This window comes from Oncorhynchus mykiss, chromosome 10 (genome assembly GCF_013265735.2).
Source record: "Oncorhynchus mykiss isolate Arlee chromosome 10, USDA_OmykA_1.1, whole genome shotgun sequence".
In the NCBI taxonomy this organism is placed as follows: Eukaryota; Metazoa; Chordata; class Actinopteri; order Salmoniformes; family Salmonidae; genus Oncorhynchus; species Oncorhynchus mykiss.
In genome coordinates, this window is record NC_048574.1 from 49941055 (window position 1) to 49954007 (window position 12953).

The following is a 12953-nucleotide window of genomic DNA, read 5'->3' on the forward strand; positions in this document are numbered from 1 at the left end:
TTCGGGAATTTCTGAAATTGAATTGAATTCAACCCATTAATTGAAATTTGAATTTGAATTGAGAACCCCCCCCCCCCCCCCCCCCCCCCCCCACAGGAAGCAGAATATGAATTACATTTCAATTAAAGGAAGTAGAATTCAACATGAAGCATGACAGTCTCGTTCCTTCGACTCGTCTTTTACCAAAAGCATCTGTCATTTATTGCTGCAAAGAACACCGATGTCATTTCAAATATTAGCTTGATGACAACTCAAACATGTCACACAGAATTTTGAATTATTATAAACCTACAAAATAATCTTCGAACATGTCCAGACTACTATAATTATTTAAATTCATTTACAGAGAATGAGTCTTTAAAAATCTAATGTTTCAACCATGTTTTTTTAATATCTTTTGTTTACATATTATTGATCACTGTATGTCAAAATAAACATGAGCATCGTTTTCCGGGCTCAGATCCCAGTTCAGATCCTGGATGAGCCCCCAGGATGATGTTTTGAGTTTCATGTTGGGGTCTTCCAACAAATGCTGTAAAAGTTGGGTGTTGCCCATTGCCCCTCTAGTGCCTACCACCCAGAGTCTCAAGGTGTTCTTGTTGAGAGTCTATGAAGTTTATGTTGAGAGCTTGCTGCTTTGAGTTCGAAAAAGACTGGGATGAAGGGTCCCTCTTTTGCTATTTGCAGTGTGGGAGGTTGTTCAAGAATCTCTTGGTTTCAGTCTGAATGAACTCATGTTTGGACATTATGTCAGAGGTCTGTTGAGCTTGTAAGGTGGTTGCAGGACTACAATCCCAAAACGAAAACAATCCTTTATCTGATCTTCCCTGTTTTCAATTAGCTCCACTTTTTGGTTTTCTTCCTGTCTAAATTTGGTGTGGGTTTTCTTAATTTTGTTTACCTCTTCTTACCTCAAATTTAGTGGGTGCTCATGGTGGGAGTGGTGTCATTTAGGTCCCAGGTGTTGTTGCTAGTCAACTTTCAGTGGACACCCTCATGAGTGTCTTTCAGAACCCCTCCTAGAATCCCACCTGTTTCGTTTGAATTGTTCTTAGGGACTCTTTGTTAGTTTCCCCTTCTGTTTGAGTGACAATTTTGGGTGTCTTGCTAGGGAACGTACCAAAATGGGGGCTCGTTGCACATGCCGATTCAAAAGCAGTATTCAAAGAGTTAGTCTATACTGCTTTGTTGGAGGAAGAAATCCTCCCAGAGAGAGAGGCTGATGAAAAGTCTGCTACGGGTAGCGCGGTGAGTCCCGTAGACGTGCTGCTGAGGGAGTTAGAACTAAAGACAAAGTTGGAGCCAGACGACAAGAACAAGAACGTGAGCATGCCATTCGATTACAGGAGAGATCTGGAAGTACTCCGCATCAGACTTTGATCTTGGTCGGAACAGCCGGCTTGTACCGGTACTCTGTTTGAGGGGATTGCCACATCCCTAAAATGGTCACGAGATATCCTCCAAAGTGTTCTTGACCAGAGCTCAGATTATGACACTGTTAAAGCTGCTATCCTTACAAGTTGGTCCCAGAGGCATACAGACAACATTTCTGTCAATTATGAAAGACAGAATCACAAAGCCATGTTGAATTTGCAAGGGAACAAGCATTACTTTTTGATCGGTGGTGTGGTTCTCAAGATGTCAAGGAACTTGACGATTTAAAAACCCTCATACTGCTCGAGCAGTTAAAGAATTTCCTTCATGAAAGGGTTGCTAATCTACATGACCAAAAGTATGGTATGTGGACACCTGCTCGTCGAACATCTCTTTACGAAATCATTGGCATTGATATGGAGTTGGTCCCCCTTTTGCTGCTAGAACAGCCTCCAGTCTTCTGGGAAGGGTTTCCATTAGATGTTGGAACATTGTTGTGGGGACTTGCTTCCATTCAGCCACAAGAGCATTAGTGAGGTCGGATACTGATGTACCAAATCATTCCAAAGGTGTTTGATGGGATAGAGGTCAGGGCTCTGTGCAGGCCAGTCAAGTTCTTCCACACCGATCTTGACTAATAATTTCTGTATGGACCCCGCTTTGTGCATGGGGGCATTATGATGCTGAAACAGGAAAAGGCCTTCCCCAAACTGTTGCCACAAAGTTGGAAGCACAGAATCGTCTAGAATGTCATTGTATGCTGTAGCGTTAAGATTTCCATAGGCCGAACCATGAAAAACAGCCCCAGACCATTATTCCTCCTCCACCAAACTTTACAGTTGGCACTACGCATTGGGGCAGGTAGCGTTCTCCTGGCATCCGCCAAACCCAGTTTTATCCATTGGGCTGCCAGATTGTGAAGCATGATTTATCAATCCAGAGAACGCATTTCCGCTGCTCCAGTGTCCAAAGGCGGTGACCTTTACACCAGTCCAGCCAACGCTTGGCATTAAGCATGGTGATCTTAGGCTTGTGTGTGGCTACTCAGCCATGGAAACCCATTTCATGAACAGCCCGACGAACAGTTCTTGTGCTGACGTTGCTTCCAGAGGCAGGTTGGAACTCTGTAGTGAGTGTTGCAACCGAGGACAGACGATTTTTACGCGATACACGCTTCAGCACTCAGTGGTCCCATTCTGTGAGCTTGTGTGGCCTACCAATTCCTCGCTGAGCCGTTGTTGCTCCTAGACTTTTTCACTTCACAATAACAGCACTTACAGATGACTGGGACAGCTCTAGCAGGGCAGAAATTTGACTAACTGACTCTTTGAAAGTCACTGAGCTCTTCAGCAAGGCCATTCTTCTGCCAATGTTTGTCTATGGAGATTGCATGGCTGTGTGTGCAATTTTATAGATTTGCCAACAATGGGTGTGGCTGAAATAGACGAATCCAGTTATTTGAATGGGTGTCCACATACTTTTGTACACATAGTGTACCTACATTTATGAGCACACTCTTGAGAAAGCTGCAGTCCGTGCAGATGAGTTTGTGTTGACACATAAAACTACCTTCACAAACAAAGCTCCCAGCCCAGCGAGGTTTCAGTCTTTTTCCCCAGTGCCCAAGGACAAAGATCGTCAGAAAACTGGTTCTTTGTGTCCTCCAGTTTGTCATTACTACCGTGAGAAAGGACAGTCTCTCAGTGTCCTAAGTTGAAACAGAAAAATGAGAGGGATAAAAAGCTGTTTCTTCTTGTGGGAGCACTCCAGCCCGATAAGTCTCTGGTTGGAACTGGTTTATCTCCTAAACAAGATTTTGGATCAGATGTATATGAACCCTTTGTTTCAAACATGTTTGTGTCTCTGGAGAGTGATGATGCTGTTAAGCAGCCCTTGAACATACTGCGAGACACTGGGGCAGCCCAATCCTTCATTTTGGAGGGTGTTTTGCCTTTGTCTGACACTTTAGCAACTGGGTACAGTGTGTTAGTACAGGGCATGGAGATAGGTTGCATGGAAGTTCTTTTGTATAATGTGGACCTACCAGTGAAGAGGGTCTCATTCATTTTGGGCAACAATTTGACTGGAGGGAAGGTCGTGCCAAATCCTGCCGTTTGTAAGGAACCCAGACTGGAGGAACCTGATGGGTTATCAGAAAAGTACCCTCCAGTGTTCCCACCGTGTGCCGTTACAAGTGCTATGTCTAAGAAAGTTGCCGGGAGCAAGTCTAGTGTTGAGGAGGATGTCAGTGATCCCACCATGTTTGATCTGTCTGAGACGTTTATGTGTGATCCTGATTTCGGTAAACCTCCAGAGTTGACCTTTCCTTTGAAAACACCAAAGATTAGCAAGTTTGTAGGACCACTAAAGGAAGAGAGGGTCCCTACAGTTGGCACTTCAATTTCTAGGAAGTAGCTGATTGCTGAACAGAGTAAAGATGTTTCCCTCTCTCCTCTTTTTGCTGAGATACGTCCAGAGGAGGAGTTTGATGAAGAGCGTGTGGGTTACTTTGACAGAGATGGTGTTCTGATGAGGAAATGGCATTCTCGCGCCACTTCTGGGCAAGACTATTGGCAAAGGGTGTGTCAAATTGTGGTTCCAGTTACTCTTTGACAAGAGATACTGAGGTTGGCTCGCGATGGTAGTATTGGCAGGCCATCCTGGGGTTAACAAGACGTATGACCGTATCTTGCGTAACTTATTCTGGCCTGGTCTGAAACAGTATGTTGTGGCTTACTGTAAATCCTGTTATGTTTGCCAGTGGACGGTTAACCGAGCCAAGCTGTACCAGTCGCAGCTTTGCAGCCTTGGTTGTTGTTAGTGATTCTGTTAGTTCCCCTTTCTGTTTTAGCTGCAGTTTTTGGTTTCTTGCTAGGGAAAGTAATAATAGTGATGTGTAGAATAAATGAACCATTTGAATGTCGTTGAATTACATAATTCTACTTTAATTCTGCTTCCTGTGTGGCCAATTCAAATTCTATTCAAATGCAGTAATTACATTAGAATAAATGATGAATTAGCAACTCAATTCAGAATTGTCCCCAACCCTGCTGCATATAACATCACGACCCACATAACAGATGACACTATTTCTGCACACAGGGTATTCAGGGTCTTCCAGGTTCTAGAGGATTGGTTGGTCTCCCTGGCACCATAGGGAGAAAGGTTTGCAGCATTTTTCATATGCCCTGTTTGTAGAGGATACGGACACGGCATCAGAGTCCCTTGCAGTATTTTTCAAAGTAAGCTGCTTCAGGATTAACTTCCATCATATTTCATTTCAACAGGGAGAGCAAGGATTGCCGGGATTGGATGTAAGTGTGTCTAAATCGGTCATATCCCCCCTGATACTAGTATGGTTGATAAAGAGCCTTCATTAACCACTACCTCTCTCCATGTCAGGGTTTCCCCGGGCTGATGGGAGAAAAGGGGGACAGAGGGGACCGAGGAGATAAGGTGTGCATCAGCCACAGCAGGGGCTACTGTGACTACGTTTATTAATCTTCTGTTACCTAGCATGTTATAGTCAAATCTGGAGAAGACATTGATGCTCGACGAGAGACTTGTCTCCTCTGTGGTCCTCTCTGGCAGTTGGTAGAGCATGGCGGGTGCAGCGCTTGGATAGCGGGTTTGATTCCTGGAACCACCCATACCTACAAAGTTTTTATGCAGGCCTGACTAAGTCCCTTTGGATAAAAGCATCCGCTAAATATATTGTTATATATTATTGTTTTGTCACTCTTCTCTCTCAGGGTGACAGGGGGATGCTGGGAAAGAAGGGACTGAAGGGACAGAAGGGCGAGGAGGGCCCCCCTGGACTGGACCAGCCCTGTCCTGTGGTATGTCACTTCTTCCTGTTGCCTCTCCGCTCACTCTTCCTCAAACACTGTCTTTCCATTCAAGGGCAAACCCCTAATTATTAGGTTACATTTGGTAGAGCAGAGTTTTATGTAAGGGATAATCAATGAGGGGCAATGCATTCTATGGAAAATAATGAATGGAGTGTAAAGTGTGTTCCATGACCCGCAAGTGGAGTGGAACTGACCTACTTCCATGGAGTACCGTTATTTTCCAGCGAACGCATAGAGCCCTGAGTTGATTATCCCTTTCATACCATGGCTATAATTTAACACATTTGCCGGTATAAATGTGTTCATTTTCCTGTAGAAATGTGTTCAACGTCCACTGAAGTAGCTAGAAAGTTGACTAGATAGCTACAGTAGTTGCCATCGTAACCAAACAAATACACTTGCTAGTTTAGCTAACCATCAGTTCTAGCATGCTATTATGAAAATCGAATTCAACAATAGCAATACTGTTTTCAATTTGACTTTTGCTTTCAAAAGCAGCTCAAAGAAAACATGTATAAATGATCTATAGTCATTATATTATTATACTGTGCAAATATAAAACACGCGTTATAGGGAAAGAATACACACTCTAGAATGCCCTTTAAGACAATTAGAAACACCTATTCAAAAATGCCAATGGTATGAATAAACTATAAACTGTGTGGTTTGAGTCCTGAATGCTGATTGGCCGACAGCAGTGGTATATCAGACCGTATACCACGGATATGACAAAACATTTAGTTTTACGGATCTAATTACGTTGCTAAGCAGTTTATAATAATAGTGGTTTGTGATGTATGGCCAATATACCACGGATTGCGTCGTGCCTAAGAACAGCCCTTAGCCATGGTATATTGACAACATACCACACCTCCTCGGGCCTTATTGCTTTTATATACAGTGGGGCAAAAAAGTATTTAGTCAGCCACCAATTCTGCAAGTTCTCGCACTTAAAAAGATGAGAGAGGCCTGTAATTTTTATCATAGGTACACTTCAACTATGACAGACAAAATGAGAAAATAAATCCAGAAAATCACATTGAAGGATTTTTAATTTATTTATTTGCAAATTATGGTGGAAAATAAGTATTTGGTCAATAACAAAAGTTTATCTCAATACTTTGTTTTATTCCCTTTGTTGGCAATGACAGAGGTCAAACGGTTTCTGTAAGTCTTCACAAGGTTTTCACACACTGTTGCTGGTATTTTGGCCCATTCCTCCATGCAGATCTCCTCTAGAGCAGTGATGTTTTGGGGCTGTTGCTGGACAACACGGACTTTCAACTCCCTCCAAAGATTTTCTATGGGGTTGAGATCTGGAGACAGGCTAGGCCACTCCAGGACCTTGAAATGCTTCTTACGAAGCCACTCCTTCATTGCCCGGGCGGTGTGTTTGGGATCATTGTCATGCTGAAAGACCCAGCCACGTTTCATCTTCAATGCCCTTGCTGATGGAAGGAGGTTTTCACTCAAAATCTCACGATACATGGCCCCATTCATTCTTTCCTTTACACTGATCAGTCGTCCTGGTACCTTTGCAGAAAAACAGCCCCAAAGCATGATGTTTCCACCCCCATGCTTCACAGTAGGTATGGTGTTCTTTGAATGCAACTCAGCATTCTTTGTCCTCCAAACACGATGAGTTGAGTTTTTACCAAAAAGTTATATTTTGGTTTCATCTGACCATATGACATTCTCCCAATCTTCTTCTGGATCATCCAAATGCTCTCTAGCAAACTTCAGACGGGCCTGGACATGTACTGGCTTAAGCAAGGGGACACGTCTGGCACTGCAGGATTTGAGTCCCTGGCGGCGTAGTGTGTTACTGATGGTAGGCTTTGTTACTTTGGTCCCAGCTCTCTGCAGGTCATTCACTAGGTCCCCCCGTGTGGTTCTGGGATTTTTGCTCACCGTTCTTGTGATCATTTTGACCCCACAGGGTGAGATCTTGCGTGGAGCCCCAGATGGGCTGAGGGGCTCTGGCGCCTCTGGGCTGAGGGGCTCTGGCGCCTCTGGGCTGAGGGGCTCTGGCGGCCCCTGGCTGACTGGCGGCACTGGCGGCCCCTGGCTGACTGGCGGCACTGGCGGCCCCTGGCTGACTGGCGGCCCCTGGCTGACCGGCGACACTGGGGGCCCCTGGCTGACTGGCGACACTGGCGGCCCCTGGCTGACTGGCGGCACTGGGGGCCCCTGGCTGACTGGCGACACTGGCGGCCCCTGGCTGACTGGCGGCACTGGCGGCCCCTGGCAGACTGGCGGCACTGGCGGCCCCTTGCAGACTGGCGGCACTGGCGGCACTGGGCAGACTGGCGGCACTGGCGGCGCTGGGCAGACGGGTGGCTCAGGCGGCGCTGGGCAGACGGGTGGCTCAGATGGCATTGAGCATATTTAGGATGCTCTGGATCGACCTGTACGACAGTGAGCTCCAGTTCCCGCCAATATCCAGAAATAGCCATTGAAGAGGAGTGGGACAACATTCTACAGGCCACAATCAACAGCCTGATCAACTCTATGCGAAGGAGATATGTCTCGCTGCATGAGGCAAATGGTGGTCACACCACATACTGACTGATTTCTGATCCATTGCCTTACCTTTTTATACAGGTATCTGTGACCAACAGATGCATATCTGTATTCCCAGTCATGTGAAATCCATAGATTAGGGTCTAATTAATTTATTTCAATTGACTGATTTCCTTATATGACCTGTAACTCAGTAAATGTTTGAAATGAATATACCACACCTCTTATTTAGCCTTTGTCCCTGCCTGTCTTCCTGCTCTCTGTGATGCAGTGGTAGCCATACTTTGCCAGCAACAAACCAGCAAGACTCTCCATCTTTGGTCACTGTAATATGGCATTAGTTAATGGATGGTTTGATGGCATGATTGTGGTGTTAGATATTTCTCCTCAGAGTGTGAATTATACAGTGACATTTGGGGGTTTTCCTCTCACTGAACTTCCTGTTATTTTCTGGGCCTAATAGTAAAGGCTTGCTTCATCCTGCAACGAGCCATAGTTTACATAGCCTGGCATCCTTGATCAACCAAATCTAAACTGTATCTCTAGGGACAATACTTACTGTTTTTTTTGTGGGAATGGAAAAAGATACCTGGAACTTTAAAATAACATTATTAACCAGTTCCCATGCTTGCTTCTGGAACAGTATAAATCACTTTCGTTCTCGGTTCTGATTCTGTTCCTCGAAAAATATAGTTATTTTCCAGTTTTCATTTCTGTTCCCTGAATCATTTCTAAACCCTGACTGTTTTAATATAGATATTGGATGTGCCTCTGTTGACTGGAAACATTATTTTGGTGAAACTTAATATTTTAGATTTGGTTGATCAAGGACACCAGGCTACGGAAGCTTCTGTCTGTAACAATGGCTCTTTGTGTGATGAAGCAAAGTAAATTACAAGTATTTTAACAGTAAACATGTCTTACCTTGTGATGTTTTAATCTGATTGTCAAACAAATCACTTAAAAAAGTAGGCTACCTGTGCACGTTTCTCCACTCCAAAATAACTCCACATCCAAACAGTGCACTGTGAGCACGCCATTTGATGAATGGAAAGACACTGTTACAAAATACCAAAAAGTGTAATGACATTCGGCGAATGTCATTAGGCCTACGCTCTGGTAGCCTGAATTAAGTGATTTGTCTTGCTGACAAATGTACCATTTCTGTAAAAAAAAAAAGTTGAGACACTTGAAATACGGGACACAAATTCAGCTGTCTGTCCCGAGCTCATTAGGCGTGGGAAACTGTAAGGGCCCAGTTGATACAATGTTGCAAGTTTGCTAGCGAAAGTTCAGGACAGACAGAGAGAGAAGCAGACAGGCAGAGTAGAGCGATGAATATGACTGAAAGAACCTGAAACAACTGCATTTTAAACAAATAGGAGATTGGGGGGTGGCTGAGCCTGGTCCTCCTACCATTTTGTTGTTACAAGACATCCATATTCATCTGTGGGCAATGCAATACTGCATGTTTGTTTAATGAAGGTGTTTCTTTTCTATCACCAGGGTCGGGATGGATTGCCCATACCAGGGTGTTCGCATAAGGTTTGTACAGCAATAGTACTTCTGAGGCTCTGTTTGTTTGGCCTGCTCTGGCCCAAGTAGGCATTTGGCTCTCTTGGGGGAGTTTAAGAAGTTATATACAAAGGGTAGGTCTAATCCTGAATGTTGATTGGTTAAAACCACATTCCAGCCGGTGTCTATTCCACAAGATACCACCAAGTTACCACCGTCTAAATCTATGACGTTAAAATGCCTATTTACTCTGTTCCATCTGACTGCGCAATCCACTTTTTCATCAGCCCAGCCAAGCAATTTAGCAATTTGTATTCTCCACTATAAAAAGCATCTAGACATTATCTCACATTTCTTTTAGGCTAACATTTAGTTTCAACAGGGGACATTTGAATAAACCTTGCAGTCTGGCTCTCCGAAATTTGCAACAGTGCTTCAGTATTCAAATTCGATCTCCAGCTTTCCCATAGTAATGAACGTGTCTGGAGTCGGGACGAGACAGACAGACAGCGCTTCTCAGCCAGTTGAAATCATGAATCATCTGGCATAATTTTTATGGATATATACAAAGAAATGTAAATTGAAAAAAAGGTCAAACAAAGTGCAGCTAGTTTGCAGTCTTTCCAGCTTCAGTTTGTTAGCTGTGTTGTTGGCTAGCTCCTGCTTTGAACAACAGTGTCCTGACAAGTGAGCACATGTGCTATGCCAGGAAAAATCGCACCTCGTTAGCTCATTGTTATGGATGTATCCAAATAAATGTCACCAGAAACCAGCTTAAACAAATGCAAATGGGGCTACTTTGCTGTTATTCTGGCTGCACTTTTTGACTTGACTGTAAATTAGCCGCAGTTGGCTAGCTAGGAAGCAAGGGATAAGAATGTTGCCAGCCAGTATGACAATGGAACATTTAGAACGAACGACTGGATACAGAACAAAAAGACTGAACGACTGGGTCGCATCACTAGCAACCGAACTGATAGAACGAACATCCAGCCGGCTTGGGTAGCAACCCTAGATTTGTGCCGGGACTATATCTTGTATGGATGAAATAGTATGAATAAATTAATCAAAATAACGTTTTTAATTCAAATATGTAAATTATTATTTGAATATGTTATATATTGTTGTATAAAATATACCTGTTGTATAAAAGTGATAATGCCCTCGAAGCCAGTGTTTGGAGGATATATTGTCTCGGACCGAACAACAATCGTGCCAATATATCCACCAAACATCGGCTTCGAGGGCATTATCACTTAAATGTTTAATCTTATATAAGTGTACAGCAGTGGTTCCCAACGAGGGGTATGTGTACCAGCGGGTGTACTTGGCCTACCCACAGGGGGTACTTGAGGAGACATGAGTCCATAAGAAAAATTCAGCTGGTGGTACAGTAGCCGAAAAAGGTTGGGAACCACTGGTGTATTGTATGATTTGTGCAGTATAATTTACCTGCTAGTGAATGTGTGTCTCTGTTCTTGCTCTCTTTCAGTGATGAGTTACCTGGTACATGGGATCTGTACATATCGATATATATTTTTCAACTAAAATTCAAGTGTAGTTTTTTTGTCGTTGCCAATTCCTATTTAATATGTTGAGGTTTTCATATTGGAATTTGGATTGTGCGTCTATCACAATCAATATTTTTTACTTTTTGCATATGAAAAGAAAGCATGTTTTTTTTGAAGGTTTAGAGATTGGGTAGAGGAAAGATCTAGTGCACACAAAGAAGGAGACTGGTTACAAATGGAAAGGAGCAGCAAATGCACTCAGCTCCAGATGGAAAAATGTTGCTGCTTACAGTATATCTAATCGGGGAACCTGAAAATACAGTATTAACCTGAAATACAGTATGATTGACTGTCTAACAGACTCACTAGTGTTCCCACATGGAGATCCAGCATTGGAGTGTGCAACTCAGCCTGCACCTTGCAAATTATTCTACCCCATCACTCCTGTGATTGTTGTTTGCTTTGAAAGGACCAACCGTCACGGCATGGACCCAATGCCATGTGCCTATCCCAACCTTAGGAAAGGTACAGATGTAGGGTCTTAATTTGATCCAGTTTGCTACAGCAGGAAAATAATCCTGCAGCAACAGGACATGTGAATTATTATGTGGATTATAATTACTTGACATTTTTTTGTAGGGGTTGATAAACATTTTGTTATGGCAAATCAAGTTTGACATTTTTAAGTGGAAATTTAGTGGAAAATTTTAAACCTCAAATACATTACAAGTTTGCGTGTCCTGCCGTGCAGGAAAATGTTCAGCCACAAAAGAGTGATCAAATTAAGATCCTTCATCTGTATGGGGAAGCACAGATGATGGCCCTCACCATGGAGTCTTTGTTTGCAATAATGTTCCTAAATGTGCTTAATGTTTAGATCATTATCGGTCTAAAACGTTTTAAAATGTTTATGATGGGTTCAAATTTTTTACCTATTGTTGCATCAAATGCTTTTTTTCATTCCTCTGAGTGCTCTAACCATGCTATGTGGAATTAATTGACACAGAACACTGTACAACTTTTTGAATTAGGCCTAACATGGAAAATTGTATAACAATCCTAAAATGTTTTGAAGACTTTTTACATCTGACATCAAGGTAAACAAAAACATCTACCTATCAAACCTACCTGTTTGGCTGATTGGGTTAAATGTTTGTTCTAGGAACATACCGTTTTTAATTAAGTTGTCTGTCATATTAAATACTATTTCAAATGCAAATTGTTGTATTCTTAATTATGAAGTTCAAGTTGCATTGTACTTTATAATGTTGGTGGCCTACTTTTTTCATTTTTCTTCATTTTGCAAATGCTGCCGGTTGGTGTCGGTTCTGTCCATTGAGGTATAAAACAACTGGAGACTGCTGCCAAGATGGACGCCTGTTGTTTTCAACGTAATCTACGTAATCATGTTTGCATACGCCGTTTTGTGGTCACTGCCATCTGCTTTACAGAGCCGATAACGCCTGCGCACTAGCAATCAGTGCGCACTGGAGCAAGCGCAAGCAGCGACAATGTCATCACGTCAGCCAGATGATTGGCAGGCAATGGATGAATATTAAATGTTCATATTTCTGGCTGTGAGGGATGAAGAAAAAAACGGCCTCGAAGACAATTACTGGAAAAATCATTGGAGGTTGCTGAGGGGAGGACGACTCATAATAATGGCCGGAACAGAGCAAATACCATTCCACTCATTCCGCTCCAGCCATTGCCACGAGCCCATCCTCCCCAGTTATGGTGCCGCCAACCTCATGTGAATTCAATGGATATGTTAGCCACAAAGTTGATAACAAAAGTGTCATTTTATGAATAGGGTCGTCAACAATCTACAATGTTTTGTCCTATCTGTTATTTGTGTAACTTTGTCCAAAGGCTGGAATGTCTGATGAATTTATGATTTGTGCCTTAGTAGGTCTATTGCCTAGCCTGCTTTGTGTAGCATTCAACTGAAATGTGTCTTCCGCATTTAACCCAACCCCTCGATTAAGGCAACGGGGGGCTGCCTTCATTGACATCCATGTCATGGGCGCCCGGGGAACAGTGTATGTTGTTTTGTTTTATGAGGACCACAATGGAAATACGTTTTAACTTTTTATTTAAATGCATTAATCCACATGCATGGTTGTATTGTGTTTTTAAATGGTCAAATAACAAAACAATTAAAAGTTAATTGATGTTA

At 43.0% G+C, this 12953-nt stretch overlaps 1 protein-coding gene across 14 annotated transcripts in view; it reads left to right on the plus strand.

Moving 5' to 3' along the window:
• LOC110534200 (collagen alpha-1(XXIII) chain) overlaps nucleotides 1-12953 on the plus strand; it is a 142579-nt gene extending 129626 nt beyond the window's left edge. For 13 of the 14 annotated variants that reach the window (XM_036933304.1, XM_036933305.1, XM_036933306.1 and 10 more), the window contains 6 exons: nucleotides 4477-4539; nucleotides 4662-4688; nucleotides 4777-4830; nucleotides 5127-5213; nucleotides 9255-9293; nucleotides 10756-12953. In XM_036933304.1, the coding sequence (XP_036789199.1) occupies nucleotides 4477-4539; nucleotides 4662-4688; nucleotides 4777-4830; nucleotides 5127-5213; nucleotides 9255-9293; nucleotides 10756-10758 (273 nt within the window). In that variant the 3' untranslated portion in view covers nucleotides 10759-12953. The remainder of the gene's footprint in view (nucleotides 1-4476; nucleotides 4540-4661; nucleotides 4689-4776; nucleotides 4831-5126; nucleotides 5214-9254; nucleotides 9294-10755) is intronic. The other variant, XM_036933309.1, reaches the window with a different exon arrangement.